The sequence below is a fragment of the Solea solea genome, chromosome 5 (assembly GCF_958295425.1).
Source record: "Solea solea chromosome 5, fSolSol10.1, whole genome shotgun sequence".
NCBI lineage: Eukaryota > Metazoa > Chordata > Actinopteri > Pleuronectiformes > Soleidae > Solea > Solea solea.
In genome coordinates, this window is record NC_081138.1 from 10490172 (window position 1) to 10517554 (window position 27383).

Genomic DNA, 27383 nt, shown 5'->3' on the forward strand with positions numbered 1-27383 from the left:
AATGATTAATATCCCAATCTAAAAATGTGTTATGTTATGTATGTATATATACATATATATATATATATATAAATACACACATATACATATATATATATATATATATATATATAAAAACTATATATATATATATATATATATATATATATATATATATATATATACATATATATATATATATATATATATATATATATATATATAGTTTTTTCTTAAATAAACAATTGCTACAGTAAACTGCTGGCACATTCTGTTCTATACATTACAAATGTCTCTACAGACACTAGAAACTTGAATCTTGAGTTGGACTGGAAACTGTTGGACATTTTTCAATGGCTCAGATATTACATGCTGTCTAGATAAATGGAGCCACATGTAAACAGAATTCACTTCATTAAACTGTTTAAAAAGGGCAAAATTGTGATTAATTTCAGGAATGATCTACTCCAAAGACACGTGAGGAATTCTCCCTCCTTTTCAAACAGGTCCAGGTGGTTGTGTGGTGATACTGGCTGACTGTGTGTGTTTTCTGATCTTATCCTAAAATGAGAAAGACAACAGTTCACCCTCTTACTCTCCTTCCGAGTCATCAACACCTACAGAGGTGCCTGGTTTTGATATGCTCACCATCTTTCTTGTCATCTCTGCACCCCCATCCCACCCAACTTGCTCCCTCTTTTCCGGGACAGCTGGAGGAACAGCTGCAGAGCGATGGGGCATCAAACATCCCAACTAGCCTTCATAGATATGTCCCCTTCAACCTACATGTGGCACCTTCGGGTCTTTTCACGCCGCAACCCAATCTGCCGCACTCTCTATCTACACTATCAGCATGAGAAGGCTTACAGTGTGGTGCACTGCGAGATAGGAATTGACAAACAGAGTCAAAATAATGACATGAAACTCAAGTTAAACTTCAAGCTTAACAATGTAACAGCTTGCCTTATTCATTTTTAGCGTATTCTACTGCAATGTTATACTAATAATACTGCATGTACTGTACGTAATAATTCACAAGGTTAAAGGAGTGACAGCTTGTCAGGGTAACGATAATAAACCAGACATAATTACAAAATGACCTGAAATGTGAAGAAATGAAAGCAACTAAACCTGTGTATGATTTTAATAGTTGACTGATCATCTGATTAGATGTGAATGGATCAATCAGATCTATTGGTATAGGTATTTTCTTTTTTCCTGTAATACAGAGTACTCACCTTACAGAATTTGTCCCTAGGCAATGTATTATATGATTACGTCTACACACACAGACACACAGACACACAGACACACACACACAGACACACACACATCACTGCTTCTCTTCCAGTCCCCCACCTCAAGGCACACAGGTGTGCAGACTGGATAGTGGCCTTATCCGTAACACCCGGCTGCCCTCCAGCTTCAGTGACAAAGGAGTTGGCAAACATCCAACTCGCACACACATGCATACACTAACAGACACACACACACACACAATCATTTGATATACACATTCCTGAGAACAGCAGCTCAAAATATAACCACGCACACAGACACAGGCACACACCCACGTCCCATTTGCCCTGTGTGGTCTCTGAGCAAACAGAATCTGTGGAGGAAGGACATGACCAATAACAGCCTTTTATGCTGAGAGCACACATCATTAAGAAGAGCTCACTGGGCTGATGGCATGCTCACACACTCACCCACACCTTTGCATAGCTATTCTTGTTAGGACACTGCATGGACTTATAATCATTTGGACAGCATAACCAAAACCTTCTCCCTAAACTTAACCCAACCACAATCCACATCTTATTCCTGACTTAAAATAAAACATCAGAAATGAGGTTCTGCTTCACTACAACCAAGCTTTGGTCTTCTCCACTCATTTGACAAAATATATATAATCACACAGCTTGAACACATTTTTGAAATATTATTACTCAATAATTATTTCTCATGCCTTTTTTTATAACCACATTAATGGAGAAAGACTTGAGGATTACACCGAAATCAAACCACTGCCAAAATAATTCGGTAGCCTGCCTGCCTGCATACTTCTAAAGTGCCTGTAAGTGTGTGTGTATTTCAGTGGAAGGCATCAAACATATGCTCCTTAATAGAAATATGGCATTGATTAACTCCACATGGTATAATGAATTCGAGTCCTGTCCAATATATCCAACTCCTTACGTATGTGTGTGTTTCTTTATGTGTGTGTGATAATTAAATGAGCATCTGATCTCTGGCCAGACTCCTGCAGACCATGGCTCCTCTGTTTCTCAAAAGCTCTCACATGAAAAGCTGCTTGGATGAACAACAAACCAACAAACAACTAACAAACCTTCATTTTTTTCAGGTTCTTAAAAGGTACAAAAGGCAGGATTTGTTGGGCTTTATTAATCAATAATTCCATAATCACAAAAATCTATTTAAATCAAGTGATCTGAGAGACAAAAACCTTTTTAGGCCTCCTCGGGACTTTTACAGCTAAATCTGTAGTGTCACAGGAGGCTTTGACCAATGACAGGGAGGTTTAGACAGAGAGCTGGTGCTCCATGTGGCTGTTCCACTACAACTACTCTGCAACTATTCCCTAAACTGCAAAGATACCTACAAAAATAGGAAAGAGTCTGTCAATAAGCACATTAAAATGCATGTAAATACTGCTATTATGTCTGCCTGTCATCTGTCACACATGTCTGTCTGTGCTCATCTGAAAAGAGCAGCTCAGGACCAGTAATCCTACCTACAGTATCTTAAAGGTTGTTCTGCTTTTATTTTACTGCCCTTGTAATTAATGTTAAATAAATGATGCGTAAATAAGGTGATACTTCAAGGATGCAACAGCCATACTCTTAAGGAAAAAAGCATGTTTCTCAATCCTAACCAGATGCAGTGCTCATAGCCAGCCCGAGCCAGAAAAGACAAACAAGTGGAAGTTTACCTTGGCTTATGACAGCCTTGCGGTTGCGTCCATCCAGGTCAGCCTTCTCGATGACATGGTGTTTTGCATCCACCCAGTACATGCGGCGGCTGGCATAGTCAATGGTGAGGCCGTTGGGCCAGAACAGGTGTGTGTCTGCGATGACCCGCCGGTTGGAGCCATCCATATTGGAATACTCAATGCGAGGCGTGTTGCCCCAGTCTGTCCAGTAGATCTTACTAAGGAGTAAAATATAGAAAGTCACAGTTACTTGTTTGAGCTGTTTGAGCATAATGAGCATCCACAAAAGACAAGCCGTAAACAGATTATTGTCAAGACACAGCAGTCTGTCTGAAAAAGTCTCACAATATTCATGTCCTCCTAGTCAAGTTTGGGATGTTCTGACTGGCCTCCTCTAAAGATATTCCTCAATTATCACAAGAAAATGAGCCAACTAATTAAGTTAATGAATTTAAGCTTAACTTATCTGTGGGACAAACTAAGCTGTTGCCCATTTCATGCTACTCGCAGATGCCGCCTGTGGGCACCGCTGTGCTGCCAAATGTAATCCCTACTCAGCTGCTTCAGTCTAACTAGGACACATCCAGAGGGGATATGTGTATATATATGAGTGAGTGTGCTTTTGAGAACATCTGTAATAAATTGTATAGATTGTGTGTGCATGTGTTTCGACTCATACCCCTCAATGGGGTGCAGTGCGATGGCCCTGGGCTTCTCCAGGCTCTGCCACAGCAGCACCTTACGGTGCGTCCCGTCCAGGTTGGCCACCTCAATACGAGATGTCCCCGAGTCTGTCCAGTACAACTTGTCATGTATCCAGTCTATGGCCAGTCCACCTAAACAAGGAAAAAGAACCATAAAGCCATTATTATGACACAGTGTGTTAAAATATCACAAATGTCAAAATTGTGATTGCTTTACTTTTTGGTGTTCTTAAGGATGGAACTCAAAACTCATTATCAACTCAATGGCCTGGTTAACACTGGACAGGTGGCATGTATGTCGCTGCTGTCATGTTTTTTAATTTCAGTTTCACACTTTTTCACAACTGGTGCACACGGTTCCCAGCAAAAACAGACGGAACAGTTCTGGTGATTATGATATAGACATTCAACCAGCAATATTACATAAATCTGACATCTTTCACAGTTGTTTTAGTGTACAGGCTAATCTTACATTTTTAAAACAATTTTAGCAGCTGTAGCTGTGTTGTGAACCAGGCCTAATACTTAAATGGATATCGATTCTCTCTTGATCACTTATGGCGTATTTCCACCCGCTCGACTCACCTCGCCTCAGCATGGCACGGTTAAGTTGTGTTTCCACTAGCATAATACCTAGTACCATGAAGTTTTTTTAGTACCTGCTCTGGTGAGGTTCCAAGCGCGCTAACTAGGTACTATGCGTGAGGCCGCCAGACTGCCGGCCACTGTTTGTTCAGAGTGGCGTCACAGGAAGAGATATCCGACACAAGGATTAAGCCGAACAGTGCCGAACTGTAGATCAGTTAAAAAGACTAAACAATCCTAAAAATGTGGGTTAATCTCCAATAATTACCAGAGAAACGTCTAAAATCTCAATATTTAACAGAGGAGTCCGGTGTATTTAGCGACGGCACTGCTGATCGTGACCGACATCACAAACACTGCCGCTGTATTTCAGTCCTGTGACTGTGTCGGACGGAGTCTGTGCTCTGGTCATGGAGGAAGTACTGAACAAATATTTTTAATGCACTGATTCTAATGATTCAGCTACACTGAAAACAACTGCTTTACAAGTCACTAGTCACTCTGTCACTGTCACTTTGTGTGTGTCGGGTGTAAAACAAAGTCACGGCTGCAGTGATGACTCCGCCCACATTGAGTAGATACTTTTTTGTAGTGGAGATGCAACCTAAACTGTGCCGTGTCGTGCCGAGGCGAGGCGAACCGGGACCATAGTGGAAAAGGGCCATTATAGAAAAGTATTTTGCACAATGTTAGTGTCTTCTTTGTGTAACTGCTATTGATGTATTTATTTTGGTACAATTGTGGTTTACATGGTTTATATGTGCATTTTTATTCAGTTTTAAAAAGTGGGGCAAAATGGGGCAAAAATAGAGGGAAATGTAATGAAGAGGAAAACAACAATAATAATAATACTAACAGAGTACAGTTGGACAGAAAGCAGCACAGTTGAATAATTTGGAAAAATTACAAATGAGCCTATTGTCCTATATTTGAACTTGCCGTACTCACCTGGGCTCTCCAGACCTGTGGAGACAACCTCCTCCACATTGGACCCATTGAGGTTGGCCTTCATGATGCGGTCCAGAGTCACATCTGACCAGAACACCAGTTCCAGGTTGTGGTGGAAATCCAGGGCAATGGCATTCTCCAAGTTGTTGAGCAGCAGGGTGTACTCTGAGCGATGCGGCAAAACCTGACGGATGTCTATGCGGTTGGCAAAGAGCAGAACTGGCTCTGGACCTTAAGGTGGACAGAAAAGTGTTTGGCATGGAGGCTGGGTTAAATAAAGTGGAAATGACATTATTGAGAAACCAAACATGAGATGAAAGAACCAAAAGAGGAAAGGAAAAAAAAGAGGACTAAGGACTGGTCACTTCAAATAAAAGTGTGTCATTTATCTCAATAGAAAATAAAAAATAGTGAAGGTCTGTGACAGACAGTCTTGACCTCAGTTTAACTCAGGCCTGCAGCAAATTTATGGTCTGCTGTGCCAGGCCTGCACTCCACTCTACCTCCACTGCATATCTAAATCTAGTCCAGACTGTCTGAATGAGCCAACCTCACTCTGAGTCCATTACCCCAGCAAAGACGAATGGATACAGTTACTCTTGAGGCAAGTATAAACACTCTGCAAATGTGTTTTTATTGGAGGTCAAAATCCAATGACTCTCTGTGGTCACATGTCAAAGTTGAAACATAGTACAGTGGTTTTTACCCAGAGCTTTGCAGCTGCGCTTGTCAGGTCTGAGCTCGTAGCCCTGAACACACCAGCACTGGAAGCCCCCCTCTGTGTTTGTACAGCCCTGGCTGCAGTAGCCTTCTTCAGCACACTCATCCACATCTGGAAAGGATGACAGAGACAAAGGACAAGAGCTGAAGGACAGAGAGGTGTTAGCATCAAATTGTCTTGTTATCTCATTTGATTTCTCTGTGCATTTGCACTTTATGGGAAGAGCTTCGGTGGCAGAACGCTCGCCAAATTCAACAATAAGTTATGGCAGAAAGTGGATGATGTCATTAAAGGGTAACGTACCCAAATTTAAACGCTTCAATATTTACAGAAATACAGTTTTCTATGGTTTCATAGTGTGTTCATGTTAGTACAATACTCGTTACAATTTTTCCATGAATTAATTGTTTAATTTAGTTATTTTGTAAAACTGTGCTCTTCATCACAGTTGCTTGCTTGCTATATTTTTCTTACTGATTCTTGAATAGGAGTTAGAGGGTTTACTATTCTCATTCTATTTTTGAGTACGTTGCTTAGCAACTGACTAATCAACAAACTCTCGGAGGTCATGAATATTATCACCCTCAGCCTGCTCACACACTTTCACAGTGCAAACTCTGTCAGCTTGCAATGTGTACACACAGATACAGACATGCACACACACACACACACACACACACACACACACACACACACACACACACACAGCATTACCCTGGCAAGCTTTGCCGTCGTCCATCAGTCGGTATCCAGTGTGACAGGTGCACTGGACCAGTCCTCTCACCATCTGACACTTCTGAGAGCAGCCTCCATTATTCTGGTTACAGTTGCCCTCAGTGGAGCGTGGACCTGCACGAGAAACATAAACACAACATGCTGATTCAGTATAAATACAACCACACACTGTAAAAAGGATCTGCCTCATCTGGTGTCAAGCCTCGAAATATTTCTGGCCCTCAAGCATCGAGGTCCAAGGGTGGTGTTGTCAGTCAGTCTTCCAATCCTGGCGAGGAAATCTTAAAGTCTTTTCATTTCAAGCTAAAACAATTGTATGCTAAAACAATACAACCTAATAATAATATTTACTTTATCAGTTTAAAGCTGTAACCTTTAAATATAAAGAAAACATAAAAGTAATATAAATATAAACAAACGTCTTACAATTCTGATTAAGCCTATTAGCCCCACATAACTCTGTATTTCTCAGTATAATGGTGTTTAGATCTCAGTATTATCCCAGGCAGAGACACTTTTTCAATAATATCACTGTAATAACACTGTCACACAGACACACAGTAAGTGGAAATTGTACATGGGCGTGACAGAAGTGAAATGCAGTGAGAACTCTCTTATGTCTGTCAGTGTAAAAACATATTCACATCAAACCTTCCATAAGAGGCTTTGTTCCTCTGACTAATGTGAATGTGTCAAACCCAGTGACTTAAGCAGTGTCATATTGAAATGACAGTGACACCTGTCAGTTCATACTCACGGCAGTCATGGTGTGGGTGTTCATCAGTCCCGTCTTCACAGTCGTTGACCTCGTTACACACCTTCCTCTGACCGATACAGCGTCCATTCCCACATTGAAACTGATCAGGAGCACATGGAGGACTTTCTGTGAAGAGGTAAGAAATATCCTGTGAGATAACAAAGATCTGCTAACCAGTATTGAGTTTACAGCCATATTTATATAATATTAAATATTATTTAACCTGTCCTACCTTATGAGAATATAATAGTAGTAATATATAATAGTAATACAAGGACTTCTGATGTGTCCATACATAGAACGGACACAAGGACTTTTGATGTGATAAAAAGTGATAAAGTCATAAAATGACACTGGCTTTTATTATTTAATTACATATGGGAATAGTTCTGTAGCAAATACAGAAAATCCTAAAATAAACAATGAGACAATTGTAAACGGTACAATAGTTGAAAAATCGAAGCTGAAAACCAGAGTTTAGATGGTTTGAATAAAGAAATCTACAAATCTTCACCATCCTGGCTGAGGATAGAGGTGTTTGTTATCGTGTATCTTATAGTGAATAATACAAAAGAGTCAAATCTTTTAAATAAAATTGAGGTAAAAAATATGTGAAATAAAGAATAAAAGTATGTCAGTGGAGGGCTGTTCTGAGCTGTTGTCATGACAACAGTTGAAGCTTGCATTATATTTAGCTTCTGGGTTAAAAACAATGCAGTCTTACCAGTTTTCTCACAGCCCTCTTCATCGCTGCGATCAGAACAGTCATCCTCGCCATCACATCTCCATGACAACCTGATACAGCGTCCAGTTCCACAGCGGAACTGGTCGGCTGTGCACATGGACGTGGCTGCAGGAGACACAGATTTTTTAATCTTTTAATTCAAAGTACAAATGATTTCCTCATGAATGACTGTTAAGGTGATCTGTTCAGATGTTCAGATGTTGCAGGTACTCACTGCAGTTCTTCTCGTCTGACTGGTCGTCACAGTCGTACTCGCCGTCACACCTCCAGCCAGCGTTGATGCACATACCACTGCTGCACATGAATTCAACTGACCTGCAGGGCTGGTGGGAGGCTAAACACACACAAGACACAGCAGGTCAAAGTAGGTCAAAGAAATCGAACCATTTATTTAAATACTTCTTAAATACCTCTTGATGGCTAATATACTATTATATCTTGAACATAATACATAAATATTACAATATAATCTCACAATCCCAAATGAATTTATGGTATGCTATACTATGTCATAATTGTATGATTTTAAATGCTGAGTGATTACAGGTTCAAATAATTACTGGTGAAAGGACCATTTAATTAATTTTGATCATTTATTCATAATTTCAATCAACTCTGGTTCAAGCTTCTCAAATGCAAGGACTTGCTGCTTTGTAAAGTAACTTCATTTAGGAAAACACTTAATGGACTAATCAGAAATTTAAGTGTGAATCCAAGAAAACATCTTATAGAAGACTCAAACCTTCAGTCGGTCATACAGATTCAGAGCAGGTCACTGGAGGAGCATGAACAAATAAAGCACTGCTTTCCTTTGTGATCAGTGTCAACAGAAATCTTATAAACACATTTTTGGCTGCTTTAATATTATGACTAGAGATCATTTTAAATCTCCCAGCTCATCTCTACATGAAATTAGATAAAAATGATGATCATATAATTAGCTCAAAGTGAAGCTCAAGCTGCAAACTGGCAGCACATGAGGACGGAGGTGGATGAGAAGATTAAAGCTGAATCAAACATAAGCATCTTAAAACCCAACTCTAAAGTAATGTGTGTGTGTGTGTGTGTGTGTGTGTGTGTGTGTTTCCTCCTGACAACACAAGCCCACTCATCATCTTAGCCACAGTAAGGAAATGCAGAAGAAAGGGAAAAAAAGAGATGTTTCAAGCAACCCTGTACAGACTTATCAGCTGGGCCATAGAAGGGAGGGATGATTAAAACAGCAGGTGGCTCACCCACAGAGAGAGAGAGAGAGGGAGGGAGGGAGAGAGGGAGAGAGAGGGAGAGAGGCATGTATGCATGAGATGAACACACACTCATATGATTCATCATCTCCCTGTATGTCGCTCTGTCCTTATCTCTCTCTCTCTCTCTCACACACACACACACACAACTATGTTCTTTCATCTACTCAGCTATGCAGCCGAAAGCAGTATCAGTGTTCACAACAAAGCAAGCAAATGTGAGTGTTTCTGAATGTGTGAGAGTGTGAGACAGAGAGAGAGAGAGAGAAAGAGAGAAAGAGAGAGAGAGAAAGAGAGAAAGAGAGAGAGAGTGAGAGAGAGAGAGAGAGAGAGAGAGAGAGAGAGAGAGAGACAGAGAGAGAGGCTCCTTGTCTAACAAAGCACCCTTCATGTCTCTGAGGAGTCCATGCCAAGGAATGCTGTCTGAGAACGGGCTGTCTTATGCCTCTGAGGAATGCATTTTCGTCCATGTGTACGTGTGTGAGTGAGAAAGAGAGAGAAAGACAAATTATACGTGAACGTGAGAGTGTGATCACAAACTACTATCAAGCAAAGACATCTTCAAACTCTCTTCAGTGCTTTTTATTTGGGAACCAGAATTTAAATATTTAAATTTAAATAAATAAAAAATAAAAAAAAGGTCAATTTAAGTAATTAAGGCTAAGGGACAGCAGGAAATGAGTCTTTGGGGGACATGTTGCCCAGCTGGTTTTGGTTGGTACGTCTGACCGAATGTAGACTGATGATTTTTAAAAGGTGACCAGTGCAGCACAGAGAATCATGTCAAGAAGACTGTGACAGTGAGTTTCAAAGGTTTAAAGACTCAAACTAACGATGTTGTGTCTGAGATCTGTAGTGCAGGTATTTTTAAGGCCAGCCTACTGCTTCCCTAAAATAAAAATGTCATGTTAGCTCAACCTTCACAAAAAATACGCTTCAAAAGAAAAACGGTAATTAAAAAAACCTGGACGTGGGAGGAGATAACAGAGGAAAAGCAGCTCAGTCGACTAACATGACCCTGCACATGATCAAACAACGTTGCCAAACCTTGAAACGGTGCTTATCACACTGTAGATAAAGGGATCAAAGGGAGAAACCACCATGTTATGAGTGCTTCTCTCTGTGTTTGTGTATACTTGTTTTTCTGGATTTGTGGGCTCCAAAAGCTACAGACTAATATACTTTTCAGCTTTCAAGGGTTAGATTTGTTAGATTTAGTTGTGGTAAGAGTGAGGGTTCGTTGTGATTAGTTGTGATTAGGATTATAGAGAAGGGCCGGGGAATGTGTGAGTGCGCGCGTGAGTGTGGGTGAGAGAGGGAGAGAAAACAGAAAGATGTCGCAGGCTGCTTAAGATGACACGTAAATGAAAGTGACACAGTAAATATAGATGACAGAACAAGAAGGCACATGCTGAGAGATGTGTCTCCAGCAGGTAGCATCTCTGGAGTGTGTTAATCAGGACCATGGCTTTGCTCTGTGTGTGACACAGTGTCTGAAAACATGTAACAGACGTAAGAGTCTTTTTCAGCTTTGACAGGAGCATCTGAGTGGCAGTTTGCTAACAGCAGCTGTTCCTGCACTCAACCTGTTGTTGGGCGTTATGTCATATGTTTACATAAAGTACAGTCGTTTTAAGGGGAAACATAGAATATTCAATATTTTTCACTGAAAGGGGAAAGTTTGCCATGAAAATCACATGGTTCTTGAAGACTGTGTGGGTGTGTTTGACCAGGTTTAAAATGGTTCCTCTCAAATTCAAATATTTTCATTAAAAACAAAAAAAACCCAATCATCAAAGTGGTTTGTCTGATCAATAAGTAAGCTCTTCCAAAATTAAAACCATGAGACACTGCAGTAGTTACTGTGTAATATAAAGTCTAATATTGACTTCCTGTTCACATGAGATTACAAAACATCTTGCACAGTTAATCTACAGGACAGGATTTATTTTTATGGCTTTATTATTTTACCAGGAAGTCACACTGAGATTAAGATCAACTGAGACTTAGCCAAGACAGGGTCATTTAGCAGCATCATACATGCACTATAGAGCTGCAACTAACGATTATTTTCATAATCGAGTCATCTGTCGAGTATTTTCTCGATAATCGAGTCATCGCTTGGTCCATACAACCTGGAAATGATGACGTTCTCAAATGTCTTGTTTTGTCCACAAACCAAAATGATCCAGTTTTAATTATTTCTCAGAAATATTGTTTAAATAATGAGAAAACGCTCAAACCGATTAATCGATTGTCAAAATAGTTGACAATTAATTTATTAATCGATTAATAATCGATTAATCGGGTCATTGTTTCAGCCCTAATGCCCTAACAGCAAAGAACATCAAAAAAAAAAAAAAGACAGCGATAATTAAGCATTAATTTGTCAACTTCAGCTCGCAGTAATCACTTCCTTTATTCTACATTTGCAGTCATTAAAACAATAACATCATTCCATGGTAGTGAATGACAGAGAGAGAAGAGCCTGATCAAACATTTTATTGGAAGACTGATCTGTTAAGTAGGAGCCTGAAGTGATGCCACAGGTGCTAGAAAGTATGTGTTTATATGTGAACATGTGTTTAAGAAGATAACAGAGCTCTTTCCTGTTCGACTGTCCAGATGAGCTTCTCCATATTCTCCTAAATATTTCATGTTTTTTTTCGACTGTAACTGATACAGCCTGTATTTTGGCTGTAATACTGCAGTGATTGTGACTAGTAGAAGTAATTGAACACTGTATGAATACTTACAACAGTCTGACTCATCTGACCAGTCTCCACAGTCGTCGTCTCCATCACAGTGGTAAATGTCCAGGATACAGCGTCCATATGCACACTGGAATTCCTCCACGCTGCAGGTGGCTGTCATCACATCTGAGGCTGCACGGAGACACAGACATGTTAAACAGATGCTGAACAAGATGCTGCAGCATTTGGTTGTTTGAGAGGCTCTAACCATCATCTGCTGTCAGGAGACTATGCATGAAAAGAAGAGTGAGGCCCACTAATAAGACTTGTTTCATGTTCTGTTAGAAACAGGTCATACTTGATTTTGTAATACGTTCACATGCTAGTCAGTAACAAGATTCCCACACTTTTTTGGCCAAAAGTTTTGAGTCATGACAGTGCGGCCTGAAGAGTCTTAGGTCAAAGAGGGAGCAGACTTCTCCTTTTTGAAATGTATAAAAACATAGTTTTCAAGTATGGAAATAGCTCATTTAGAATCATTTATTCCAGAATGGAAATATTAAGTATTAGTAAATATCAAGAAAACCCTTGTTATGATTAATGGCTTCTCGTTTCATCCTGACGCTCTGCTGCTCAGAAGTCTTAATGAAACACTTGAATTGTGACATGTCTCATAAAAGTCATGTTTAAAACCCATTTAAAACACACACACACACACACAGAATAACTCACGGCAGTTTTCCTCATCTGATCCATCCTTACAGTCCGTGTCTCCATCACAGTACCAGTGCTCAGCGATACAGCTGCCGTCAGTGCAGCGAAATTCTTTGTCCGAACATTTGCGCATATCTGTGACACACAAGGCATACTTATAAGACAGTGAGGATGAATGATGTGGTTGCATGTTGTGTTCTTGTGCTTTTTAGTGCTGAACCCACCACACTGTTCATCACTGTTGTCCCCGCAATCGTTGTCGCCGTCGCAGTGCCAGAGGCTGCGGATACAGTAACCGTTCTGGCAGTGAAACTCGTCCTCCTCGCACTCCCTGGGAGCTGCAGAGAGAAACAGAAAGGTTTCAGAGTTCTAAAAGTAGTGAGGATACAACGGAAGCAAAGAGCAGATCCTGTACAAGAGTGTGATAACAAGCAGCCGTCCCTGTGCTCTGCTGGCATTATAGTGAAAATTGGACTGACGCTGGGGAAACTGTGGCCTTTTATGTGTGGCTCAGATCAAAGAGCTGAAGAAAAAAGAGATTTTTCACTCCATAAACGCACTGAACTCTCCCAGGGCTGCAGGTCCACACCTTAAAGACTCCTGTGGTTCAGTCTCTGAACAGCTGCACAAAAGACATCAGTTGGACAGCTACAACAAAGAAATGCAGTGAGGAGGAATACAATCTGTGAGAGCATGTATTTGTGTCTATATATATCTTCACAGTCGCCGACTGATCGAAGGAAAACATTTGCGACAGGAATGACTATTTATACAACATTTTCCAGGCCAACTACAAACACTAAAACTCATGAAACTAAATCACTTCATGGAGTGATTTTAAAAATAAAAATAAATCTTCATCCTTCAGGGAGTCGAGAGGCTGTCGTCAGCTTGAATTAATGTTGGAAAAACAGTTCAAGCTTATTTCTCATCTCCTCATCTCCACTGTTCATCTGTCAATCAAACACTTGTAATCCAACTAAAACAAAGCTCATTACACTGCACATCATCATCGAGAAATCTGAATATTTTGTTAAATATCCTGATTAGAATTAAATATAACCTGATTTATTGTGATTTGACTGCAATGATAATTGCAATTTTCTTTTCCTCCTTAAACCAATATTGAATGATACAGTTCCCAAGCAAAAGCACAAGTCTTATTTTCAAAATGTCTGTCAGTCGGACATTAAGTGGAATGGGACAATCCTTGCGTGTTTACTGAGCTAGAATAAAATAAATGCTGGGCCAAAATGAACAGGACAAATTATCATCAAATTATCATACTTCAAATTAAACTAAAAACCTTTCAAAAACATGCAGATAACAGCCATGAATTGTCATGATATATAAGTTTTCCCCACAACCCCCATAAATATCACTGTGAACATTAAAACCTACTGCAAGAAACATTCCAAGCAGGAAATGTGCATTTATGTGTATTATTATAATAATAATAATACAGATTTTAAGTCCAAAATAACAAGAAATTCTAAAACAAATCACTCATCACAATATGTTTCAAACCCAGCGTTTCATGACTCAGGGTTAATTGATTCTTTACTTTACTTAAACTAAAATATGGAACAAATTTGAATTGTAATGCAATTCAAAAATGTGTTTATTTTACCAAACCTGGGATGCAGCAGCTTGTTTTCAATTGAATAATGGCTGCCATGGGTTACCAAATGTTGTTAAATGTTGTTCCACACGATGTGAGATGAGACACATTTGTCATTCATAACAACAGCCGTGACAGTAGAGTTAAACAGAAGTCACTCCCTTCACTGAACTGTCAGTGCCGTGACATTGACAGTTATTCACTTTCAGACCCTTTCATTATCTGAACAACTCCACATTTCTTCTTTAATCACACCTGCATTGATAAAAAACAAAGGATTTTCAAAACACTGCCTTCTACTGTTACGGCCACAATCGATAGCAAAGCCAAGCTAGCTCTCCTGGGGCAAGTAAACAGATTCTTCAAGGAGAACCAATGATGGATGGCTGCTGGCAGGAGGTAATCTATAATTTATCACCATCGTGTGCGAGTGCTGGACAGCTGAGACAAACTAAAAGAGATAAGCAGAGACAGAACAGCATGGCGTGAGGCTTCACATGGGCCTCTGTGTGCGCACTTGTATCTGGGACCTGTTCTCGCATAAACATGGACCTTGTCAGGAGACCAAAACCTGGTCCTAATGAGGCAGAACCTCATTTCTGAGGAACTGGTTAAGATTAGGGCTAAGATTCCAACTGTGGTTAGGTTAAGATGAGGGAACTTATGCGTTGACTCGATGCAATATACGGGCAAAAGTTTGTATAATTTGAATGCAAATTACAACGTACCCTCCCATAATGTTTTTCCAAATACATAGAAGTCAATGCAGTGTCCTAGGAGGAACAGTTGCAAAAACTGAACATGTTTTATAGATATCTGGATATCAAAATATATATTGTTACCTAGGGACAGTATTCAGGATGTTTGTGTACAATTATATTTAATGTCCACAGAAACAGAATTATTAAAATGATTTATCTTTTATTTTTTATATCCATCAGTTTACATACTGGCAGCTTTTTAGGACTTCTTTTCAAATAAATCATCATCTTCACAAAACTATTTTTTTTTCCAAATATAAATGTAGGTATAGCATTTTCAGAGGGGCAAAATGATTATGGGTCTCTTCACATAAATAACACGTACAATGTCCCCTGACTGGTGGTTTCTGTCGGTGTCGATAGTTCTATGTGTGTAAGGTTTCAGAAATCAGCCTGTGATTTCTACTGATACTGTGTTCATGTGCTTTTCCAAGACCAATATTGACCAATATTGCAGTCAGTCAAGCTAATCCAAAAAGCAGTCCGCGCAAACTCTGTGTGATAGTGAAGCCTGTGAATTATACGTGTACTGTGAATCAAACCTACATGCCTGAGTATGACTACATGTTATGTTATGTTATTTTTACAATAACACCTAGAAGTCGTGTCCTCTACAGTACAACTTCACTAGACTTTGAGTTTGAAGTCGATGTCGATGCTAAAATACTTAGAAAAAAAATCCCTTGAATTTGCTTATTTAAGTGTAGAAACCAAGATGTTTGTGTGTGTGCAATATAGCTTGATTTTGGACAATACAAACTCAACTGACCTCACCCACACTGACCTGCTCTCTGCCACAACACTATTCAAAAAGGAGAAAAGCTCAATGGCAGCTCCAAATGACAATTTGGTTTTACCTGCACTCTTTAGCCCACACTCATTTAACCCATTATTCATCTTGAAAGAAAATAATTGATTTTCTTCATCTCTCTCTGCCCATGCTCCCTCTCCTCCCACCAGTGTGGTAAACAGAGGGAGGTCAGAGGTCAACAAACCCTCAAGCTCATCATTCACACAGCAGCCACATCTAAAAGGGCAAAGGGCAGTGGAAGTCATAAACGTGAATGTGTGTGTGTGCATGTTCAAACACACACACGTCCACCATGAAACACCCCTCAGTCAGCCCACATGTTCCTCTGAAAGTTTGACAACTACTTCAGCTCCAGCCGAGCACTGAGAGTTGTCTCCCCGTCTGTAAATAATGAAATAAAACGACTGCACGGTGTGGAGAAACAAAACATATAGTGGAGGACAGAACAGGGTGAAAAAAAACAAAGAGAAAGAAAGAAGCATGAAATAATAAGTAGTTTGGGGAACAGGGGAGGGAGGAAAATTTACTGGGCATGAAGATGAAAAATTCATAGCCGGCTTCCTCATCATGAAGTGATTTGGTGTGTGGGTGCTGATACAGTATGTGGGTCAACCCAGGAGTGTAAGAAAGCTGAAGAACTGACATTGCAGATGGCAAAGACAATCCCACTTCACTCTCAATACACACTTGTGTTTATCAGGTGAGTTTGGCAACATGATCAGACACACTGTCAGCTGATTTCACTAAAATCTAATGCTCGATACTGTATGTGGTTGACAAAACTACATGAGCGAGTGCTCCAGCGAGAGAAAAGGTGCAGTTGTACATTATGTTCGACTATACACATTCTTGATGTGTTTTCTGCTGACGTGGTTGAGTACGTTGATCATTCCTGCAATTACAGTACTACCACAGTTACTTCTTCATCCTGAAGCATGTGTGGTGCAGCAGTGAAAAAGGTCCCTCGTCGAACAGTGTTTTGCTGCGTTATTCATTTATCGGTCTTGCGGAATAGGAAAATTTTTATCTAATCTAGTTTAATCTTTGCATTTCTCTTTTCAGCTGTGAATATTAAGAAAGACACTAGCTCACAAAATAATCCCAGCATCCAGAGCTAGATCAAAGTTGTTCTGTTGAGACCGTTATGAGATATACAATAAGTAGGTAACACATAACACACTTATAAGTGTGATTAACCAAAGTGTCAGTAAGTAACAATGTGATGGAAAGACACAAACTAATTAGACTGCACAAATGGGCTGTCTGAGAGCTAACAGAGCTAACAGAGCACCACACACACACACATACACCCTTGCCTTAATAACAGCAGTCAGTATTGTCAAATTTACCTGAATGTAAAACCAAGACAACACACCTCCACTTGAACTCTTAAAATGCCTTTTTATTAGTATTCAAGAAAAAACCCCTCCTGTATCCACCCTCTGATCCACTGCACAATATAATGAGTTCTTCCTTCCAGACCATTACCCAAATCTGCACCATATTTTATCTTATCAGAAATATGAACCCTTTACATTTGTCAGATTTGTATTTCATCATAATCGCTGCATGATGTATTTAGAAATTCAATAATATCTTAAAGGTAGCAGTTAGATAGCCTATGCATATTTGTTGTCAATGTATGTGGGCACCTCAGACTATACTACTATAGGTTTATTTATTTGCCAGTTTCACTATGTAATCAGGCTGTTAGCAAATCATCCGCCAGTTTGGGAACCACTGTCTTATTTGGATCTGCTTCATCAAGTCCCACCAAACCAAGTTTTTAAAAAACTGGTTCAACAGTTCATGTGTAATCAGGCTAAGAGACAGAAAGGTGGAATAATGTGCACACATCAGTAAAACTAAAATCATAACTGCAACTGCTAAGTGGATCCTACATAAACATCATCATTTACAAAAAAATGTACATCAGCTTCTTCACAGTGTAAATCTATGAGTTACAGCAACATTTGACCTAGGTTCAATGTTTCTTTATTTTGCCTGTATAAGACTATTGCAGTAATTGACCAGCTCATCTAAATGAGTAAAAGGATTCCAGTTGATCTCTCCCAACTTAATCAACTTGAAATAATACAGGACTACCTCAGAATGACCGGAGACTCTCTGCCTCCTCATTATCTGCAGAATTAACTCCTTGAGCAAAACTTTGAAGAAGTGAGGCACATACTCCGGCTTTAGAGAAACGTCCTACTGTTAAATGGATCCTCACATGGAGAGAAATACAGCCTAACATGCACACATACACACACCTAACCACCAGGCAGCAAGGTAGAGACACAGCATACTCCTGGCCTTGCGCACTATGGGCCACATTCTCCTGCTTGGTAGACAGCTGAGGGTTATTTTGAAACAAGCAAACACACACACACACACACACACACACACACACACACACACACACACCAAAATAAAAATAGTTCCAAACTGAGCATCAAGGTCAGTAAATGTATTGAGTGGTGAACATGGGAGTGCTGACCTCTCGTACTGTTAGTGTGCGTGTATATGTGTGTGTCGGTCAGTCAGACTCAAAATACCACAATGGCCACTACAAACATCTGTGTGTGTGTTTGTATGTATGAGAGAGAGACTTAGCAACACAACTACAAGTGACTGTTAATTTGTTTGTGTAGAGTAAGTGTAGAGTAGGGTTACTTACGGCAGTCTTGTTCGTCTGAGTCATCCTCACAGTCGTTGTCTCCATCACACACCCAGGAGCGCCGGATACATTTACCGTTGTCACAATGAAAGTCCAGTGGTGAACATGTGGGGAGCACTGCAAACAAACAAGGACAGACAACAACTTTGTCAGAATAGAAATAAACAAACCATGTAGCTGAGGAGAGATGATAGGAAACAGGATTGTCGGATCAAAGAAAAATCTGGGACTGGGTTACAAAGAAATCCACTGATAAACTGATCCAGTCTGAATCACTGAAATTCATCATGATATAATTACAATCTTTGAAATGTTACATTGTTAAATAAAGGAACTGTGTTTTACGTTAATATTTAAATGTGTTATAAATGAACAGAGTTCATTCGTTGTAAAAGTTGAGAGATCAGGCATTTTAACAATTGTGTTAACTGCACTAACAGAACTATAATTCTGCTCTGTTAACCAGAGTCGGTGGTGTCTGTTTGTAGACAATGTTATTTGCTTGCTTGACTGGTTGTCCCGCTCTTTCTGTGCGATATGGGTCATTTATTCGGATTTTCTACAAAATAAAAACAAGCAGGTACACAAAAAAAAAGTCTCTCCAACTGTCAAAATGATAAATTAATGAAGGACAGATCTGATCTGACCTTCAACACCTACATACATATTTCACAGATTTTAATATAGTTCTTCCAGACATTTTTGTCAGTTCTATGACAAAAAAAAACCCCAAATACACAATGATGTTATGGATTAGGGCTGAATGATTTTGAACAAATAACTAATTGTGATTATTTTGACAGGAATTTCGACTGCAATATTATTTGCGATATCAGAGAGAATGATAATTTGTACATCATTATTCTAATTTTTATTCCCATAAATTGATTACTGTGTGACATTTGTGCAGATCTTTGACAAACAAAGATGTTCTCTTCAGTCTGTAGAATGAGACGTGTATAGATCGAGACAATAATAAATCTGAACTGATATTTTGACACACATTTTGGCTTTAACAAGTATTGCACCACATGGACATTGCAGTAGGTTGTATTGCGATAAAAAAAATTAATAAGTTGTTCAGCCCTACACATAAATTCATTGTCAGAAATTATTATGTTCTGCAGTTTCATTTATTAAAATGTGACTATGCTGATCCTTTCCTTTGAGTTCTGAACAAAATGGAAAGATTTACAAATAATTCAGCAATAAAGCTAATTTAGTTTTTAGCCATAAAACAAAGGATCAGGATCATGGATCATCGTTGAATGGCAGCTGGTTACAATAAAAGGTCAGACTGCGACAGACCCAGTGAAATGTAGGGAGGTTTATTCTCTGTGCCGTCTCAGCTCAGCCAAATCCAGATCTGGACTCACAAGACCTTCTCTCACCCACCTTCTACCCTGAAACTCGCATTCCTCCCTAACTTCATATCCGCTGTAAGTGCAGCCTCTTGCTATCTAAGCAGACCCCGAATGACTGGCGCTTTGTCATCTGCAGACAGAGCTAATTTAATTACAGGCCAGAGAGAGATGAAGGGAGTGGAGAGGGCCACTAAGTCCTTACACTGGACTCTCACCCGCCTGTCAATACCACAAATGCAATATTGACAGAGCAAGGCAGACGCTATAAAATATGAATGACATCACATGCAAGTTAAACAGAAAGGCAGACAGGCAGACGAGTCGGTGCTCAATGAATTAAGCAAGACCTTTTCTAGTGTGTCTGTGTGTGTGTGTGTGCTGGGGCGTGGCTCTGGTCTCTAGGGGAAGTAAAGCCCCACTGACCCACATACTCCTGCAATATTACATTATTCAGAAAGAAACACAAAGAATAAAAGAGAGAGAGAGACTCACTCAATAAGAAAGCAGGACTCTCTCAAGCTCTACATTTGTAATCCCTGTATTCTCCTCAACTTCTGATGAACTCTGCCTCAATTAAACTCACTGGTGGTTTAGCTCAGTTTGCTTACACCATTCATTCTTTATGAAGAATTATTTATGAAGAATTTATCCAAATCAGCCATCAGTTTTTTAAGTCTTTCCTCAGAGAGCCATTCAAATCTGGTCATCACAGACCACATGTAATTTCATTGGCTTGTGGCTCTTACATTTTTACATCTGACATACAATATTTTAGAAAACAGAAATAATGGATTATTTAAAATCAAACAATCAGAGTAATACAGTTCTGCAAATCATTGTTTGTTTAAATAGCTGAGTTTAGGTTAACTTTCAATTTCTGTCACAGGCAAAACAGAGAGACATTAGAATCGAATCGTAAAAATAAGTGTTATTTTCTGGTCAGTCTAAAGCCAACCCTCAAGCGTTCATATTCAGCTAACAGGACTCTCCATCCACATACAATAAGGTTCAGTATTGAGAGGTTACGACTGAACTACATTGCAACATTTCAATAAATAATCCAGCTCGTCTGAAGAAGCAGAGGACAAACACTGACACACACACACGCAGACGTTAGCACACCGTTTGTTATGCAGGCCAAACAAACTACTTTAACTAGCCACACACAGACACAGTCGGTTAGGCCTGCTCCATATATCAGGTGCATCAGCAGAGAGCATGCTGGGAAGGTTGATGAGCTCTCTGGCAGCTTTGATCCGTGTTATCACACAGAGTCTAGTCAGCTCAGTGCCGCTTTCTCACTATTACTGCATTCCTCTCAGCTCCCTCTCTCTCTCCCTCTCTCACACACACACACACACACACACACACACACACACACAAAGGCTCTCCTAACCATAACTGGTTTGAACGTGTCTCGTCGGATTGCAGGAATCATTTTATCAAGTGCTGTATTTTGCTGTCCCAGCACTTTTCCTCCTCCTGTTTTATTCCTACATTTCCCAGGAAGCATTTCAACTTCATAAAAGTGGGATCTTTGTGCTGGATACAGTTTTGTGCCACAGTGAAACTCAAAGATGGTGTTATATTTCACAAGCTAAGGTTGTGCATCGCAAACAAATAAACTATTCAGTATTCACTGAAATATATAAATGTGCACCTTGCCTTGACAGGTTTTTAGTAATTTGCAAAGACATGTTAACTTTGCTTACTTCTCAACCCAGTGTGCTGCTGAGCTCACATGTGCCAAAAACACCCCCAATCCGACCTTCAGGAATGAGTTTTTCTCATCCGAGCTACAGAATTCCCACTTACATTCCAAAGATTGTCCCCCCACATATGCACACATATGCACAAACCCAAACCTGTCATCCCCATTATCATCATAAGTTCCTCTCTCTGTCTGGTACACAATAAAGCATGGATACTCGATGGGAGCTGGGTTGGATTCAGACAGGAATAAAGAAATGACTGTCAGACTTAAGTCAGGTCGGTTGATATTTCAAGTTGTTTCAGTGACGGTAAAATAATGTGAATTCAATTTGTTTGTTTTTTTGGCTTTATTGGTATATGGAATATGGTATTAACATTAAGATGTATAACACGTACAAATACATGTTAAAAAGTAGAGACTGATATGTGATTGACCTAGTATTTCTGTTTAGAACCAAGGTTTACTATTTATGACAGTACCTTGAATGCAACCCGCAGCCTATTGAAACTATCCATGGTCAATGCTATACTTTTTCCTTCACAACAATAGGTGAATTATGTAAATAGTAATCAGTGGTTGGAGTTAATAAAGAAGAACTGAATTGTATTAAACTCATAAGTACGTCCTCTTGGATCTGCCGATAACTTTTGTTGTTTGCTGTAACCATATGCTTCAGCTTACTTTATCTGTGTCTTGCTCCAATAAGAGGAAGAGCTCAGGTTCGGAGAATAAGAAAAAAAGACCCGAGCTGCACTATAGTACACAAACAGTAATTTAAAATGCAGGTTTTGTTTAAGACCTACCTTGTTTAAAAAAACAACAAAAAAAACTCAGTCACGCCCACTTTAAACCGAGTATTCATTTTTGAAGAGTGATGGCATAAAATGGTTCAATTTCACTTCTTTTTGACTACTTTAATGCAGTCCCTTTGACGCAGTCATACAAGTGTTTGTGTGTATGTATTTGTTTAGTAGTCTCTTGCTGGTCAAAGATGGACCAATAATAATGAAAACGGATCAACAGTGTGAGAGGTTGATAGGCAGTAATCCTTATATGAACCAACCTTCTCTGGACATAAAAAGAAAACTTTTATTAAAAGGATGAAATATTCTCTTTACTCATCAGTCCTGCTGTGAGATTGGTAGTGGAAATCTTCAATTAAAAAATCTCAATCCAGGCCTCAGAGTTCAAGACTCAAGCAGTACATCAAAGCAAGCATCAAAACCTTGTGAATACCGAACACTTCCCCGATCTCTTTTTTTTAAAAAACATTAAAAAAAACCCCTCATCATTGTGATCTGAAGCAGAAATATTGCGTGTACCATTTTTCACTATTCCTTTCAAACCTGATGAGACACATTTAGCTTCTGAAAAACAATGAGGTGAGCATCACAGTCAACTCTCCTTCATTGTAAAGTTTAAGGCTGAATGCACATGCACACCAATACCATTTTAGATGCATCTTTTAACAACAATGGATGGATGCATGAATTCTCATATAACTGTATAATCTGGACCACATACTGATACAGATCTGTTTTTTAAATCCAAATTGGTGATCTGGTTTCTGGGTCTCCACAGCCCTGAAAAGATCAGATCTGAGTCACATGATCATCAACCAAAAAAACATGAGTCACTTCAGCCTGGTAATCTGAACGTAGTGGCCTTGAGCAGCAATGTTAATGGCCCCTCTTTACTGGGAGCAGTTGAATCAAGTAGCACTAATGGGACCAATATATCTGCCTAAACACTGCTTATCACACTAGCTCAACAGATGGAGGATGGACAGAAGGGAGAGAGAAACAACGGGGAAAGGAAAAAAGATGACACTCTTTTACTAAAAAAACAGATGTGGACTCCAGAGAATGATGCACAAACTCAGCAAGAATATATCATCCAAGGAGCTTTAATGAAGGTTTTTTTAGGTAAAAGTTCACTTTCAGATTACTGTTTTGTCTAGAACACATATCACAGCAGTGGTCTGGAGATGTTTTTTTTCAATATTTTGAAATTTTGTTATTAAACACAGACCTACTGTGTATGAGTGAGCGCCATTGTAGCAGTTCAGGAAAAACGGCGTCTTGACAGTACTTCCAGAGATGGAAAAACAACTCTCCCAAATATAAACAAAAATACTTGAATGTGAAAATACTCTCTTTCTAAAACTCAACACCATGATGTGATTTTGGAACTCTGAGTCCAATAAGAAAATCAACAAAATGTTTGCCTTTCAGGTCATCGAAGTAGGATTTGACAGAAGACAGACACTGTAAAAAAGTGTAAGGGGGTCAACATGTTCTTCTGCAACTGAACTGTTGGACTGCAATTATTTAACACATGAGGTGCATGCATTTGGAGAATGATGATTGGGGGGAAAAAAAGTTGAAATTTAGTAACCTAATCACAACCACATAACTTCAACAGTTAAGGCAAAGTTAAAAGGACAGGCTATGACCTTAGCCTAGTGTGAAGCATTAAAGCAAAAGTCCACTTTTAGTAGTTTAGTAAAGCTAATACAATGTATTTTCTGCCTCTACATGTCGAATCTCATTAAAATGGCTGTGAAGAATATTTCACTGTTTGCATGGATTCAAATTGTATTCTTTTGAGAATTTAAAAGTGTCTTCCATGTCCTGCTTGTCTAATGCAACCAAATCCCAGCCCTATTTTATGATCCTAACAGTCTTATCTGATTCTAGGCAGCTCTGGTTAGGAGCCAGTGCATATTTCACTCTGTCAGAGCAGAGTGGTGCTGCCAGCAGTTTATCTTGGCTGTGTCTATCCCTAGCATGTCTGATGGGCTTTCTCCGTTCTCCTCCACAACTCAGTAAACGGACCTCCTGCCTCGACTTCACCGCAGCTCTGTGTTAACACCTAAATTACCCATTGCAGAATTAGATGTAGGCTACCAACTCTCTGAATCTACTGTCAGTATTTATTATCTCATTACAAGTTTATGGCCAAAAATCCCATTTTGCAATCAAATGTGACCAGCCACAAGAAAACCAGCAACAAGTCGAGTACACAAAGGAAAATGTATTTTATTTGTTTGTTTGTTTTTTAAATCTGAGATTTTTTTTTTTCAAATCATGAAGAACCCACTCAATGCTTGAAATCGCAGTATTGAGGGTCTTAAAACATAAACGTTACTGCTACTGCTACTTCGAGAAGCTGTTGAATGAAGATGGACAAGCAAAAAGAACTAAATCGTCGCTGTTACAGAGCAAATCTTTGGCTGTACTTCTTAACGAAGACAGAAGCCTGCGCCGATCTAACTTCTGCTATGCTACGGAAGAAGAAGCGGCAACGTGTAGCCGCAAACTTCCTCCAGAGCTTATGAACAACATACGGATGGATTCTTTTGCGGCCGAAAGAGAGTGAAAGAGAGAGAGACACCTTGAGGCGAACAGACGTACAGTAGTTACTTCTGAGATGACGACATGACGTCATAATATGAATAACAAAGCAACCTGATGTGCTTGAATAATGTGTGAATGATACAGCTTTGGTTATGAAGTATTGACTGTGATGCTAATGATTTAGCAACTAGCTGAGTTAGCACGTCATCATCTCATTCAACAACAGAATCATCCACCCACACTACACCACTTAAATGTATTTATATTAGAAATATGTATCTATCTTTGACCCTTCTAACTCTTAAATATATTACCTTTCTTGTTTTTCCATTTTTATGATATTTATATTCATATTTCATTTTATTTTTCTCTGGGAACCCCCTGGGACCTCTTCATAGAACCCTCATGGTCCCTACAGACCTGCTATTGATAACCATTGTTCAAACTACTACAATAGTTTCTGTCCCGTGGGCTAACTTATATCAGATGTCAGTGACAGCTAGTCCGGGAGGGGGTTGGACTATGTAAATGTGATGATACTGTCACTTGGTTCCCAGAAGGTGTAAATCTTTAAGGCTAAAATTCTCCCTAAACCAGTTTGAGAAGTGCCTGCATTCAAATGGCCACATCTTCTTCAAATATTTTTATTCCATGGTTGCACACAAATGCTTGTACCAAATTTAAGACATTTCTTCAAGGTGTTGAGAATGATACAAATGAGTCGACAGACAACTCAGTCACAAAATGTCTTCACACTGGCAACAGTGGCTAGAAACACAAAACTCCAAAACATGAATACTCAAATTTTCCTACAGCACAAATACAAGACACAACATGTTCTCATGGATCATCATTTCACCATGACATATAATCACTGTGTCAGTGGGATTTCAGTGTTCCAACTAAAGCTGTGTACTGATGAAAATATTGTACTTGGAATTGCAGAGAGGTTGAGGTGAATTAAAAACATACACATTGTAAAAAAGTATTTTGGTATAGTACTATTTCTCAATTAACTGTAAACATACGTGTGTGAGAAAGAGCTGCGATGACACGATAGTCACAAGACAATGTATGTTCATCAAAGCAGACTAATGTGGAAACATTCACTTGTTGCCATGACAAATCTCTGCTGAGTGCATGACACGAGTGAGTAACACTCAAGCACCATCAGTGACAACCCAATCATTTTCTTCTTAAGCAGCAGAATGACAGGAAATGCTCTACTTGCTCTAATGAAGACATTATACAACTATTATGATCTGTCACTGGCTGAATTCATTTATAATTTCAATAATGTGACCTGGCTTGTCCTTTTAACACCCACAGACAGCAAATAATAATTAATCTCTTAGCATATTTAATTTCTGCTTGATCAAGGATAATAGGCTTTGCAGGTGTAAAAGGAAAGTGTCCAAAAAGAACACTTTCTAAAAGACTAAAAGTTGATCAAAATATATTGAGACCCAAATTTCTTATGAAAGCAAAAAACTGCAAATGGCATAATAAAGGAAACAAGGAATTGGTGTGGTTGAGTTGCAAAATTCAATACTAGAATATTCACAATCAGAATTGTGGGTGATCACATTTAAAACAAATAATTAAATAAACTATGGCAGTCACTGAGATATCCTTCTCTGGATCAAAACAAACCCTAACCCTAAAAACAGAGAGCCGCAGGTAATAAAAACAAGACAGGTGATAAACATGCACACACATGAATTCTGGCACACGAAAACAATTCAACCAAAACAAACAGGTGTGGTCACCTTCTGGTTACATGATATTACACAAGCACATTTGACTTCTTGAGATAACAGCAAAGACATTTTCCTGACATTAGGAAAAAAGTAATTATTCTGTTAGTCCACTCAAACCGGACTTTTAAAATACATGTGCACATGTTAGTTTAGTGAAATTGTTTCAAATTGAATGTCCCAAATCAAACTCACACACCCAGATAACGCAATTAGGAGTCAAGCTAATACGACATACCTACAATTAAACTCAGTCAGACTTGAGCAGGTCTGGGTTCTCACCGCATGCACCACAATTCCTAGAAATAATAGAAGACAGTTTACTGAAGAATAAGAAAAACCACAACCGGATGCTAAACTTGAAATCCAATCTATCTTTATTTATAAAGCACTTTAAAAAACAACAACAACTGAAACAAAGTGCTGGGGATACTTACTATGGTTAGGCACCTGAACAACTGAATTTTCTCCATCCGTTAATTAGCATTTTCATCAATAGTTCCATCTGGGGCTGTGACTAACAAATGATCAAAGATTA

At 39.2% G+C, this 27383-nt stretch overlaps 1 protein-coding gene across 3 annotated transcripts in view; it reads right to left on the minus strand.

The window, feature by feature from the left end:
- Positions 1 to 27383, minus strand: part of LOC131459372 (low-density lipoprotein receptor-related protein 4-like) — a 96663-nt gene that overhangs the window by 18114 nt on the left and 51166 nt on the right. For all 3 annotated transcript variants that reach the window (XM_058629124.1, XM_058629123.1, XM_058629125.1), the window contains exons 3-14: positions 18652 to 18768; positions 13003 to 13116; positions 12797 to 12913; positions 12128 to 12256; positions 8342 to 8461; positions 8107 to 8232; positions 7383 to 7508; positions 6605 to 6739; positions 5876 to 6001; positions 5170 to 5400; positions 3612 to 3768; positions 2933 to 3150 (exon numbers count right to left, since the gene is read on the minus strand). In XM_058629124.1, the coding sequence (XP_058485107.1) occupies positions 2933 to 3150; positions 3612 to 3768; positions 5170 to 5400; positions 5876 to 6001; positions 6605 to 6739; positions 7383 to 7508; positions 8107 to 8232; positions 8342 to 8461; positions 12128 to 12256; positions 12797 to 12913; positions 13003 to 13116; positions 18652 to 18768 (1716 nt within the window). The remainder of the gene's footprint in view (positions 1 to 2932; positions 3151 to 3611; positions 3769 to 5169; positions 5401 to 5875; positions 6002 to 6604; positions 6740 to 7382; positions 7509 to 8106; positions 8233 to 8341; positions 8462 to 12127; positions 12257 to 12796; positions 12914 to 13002; positions 13117 to 18651; positions 18769 to 27383) is intronic.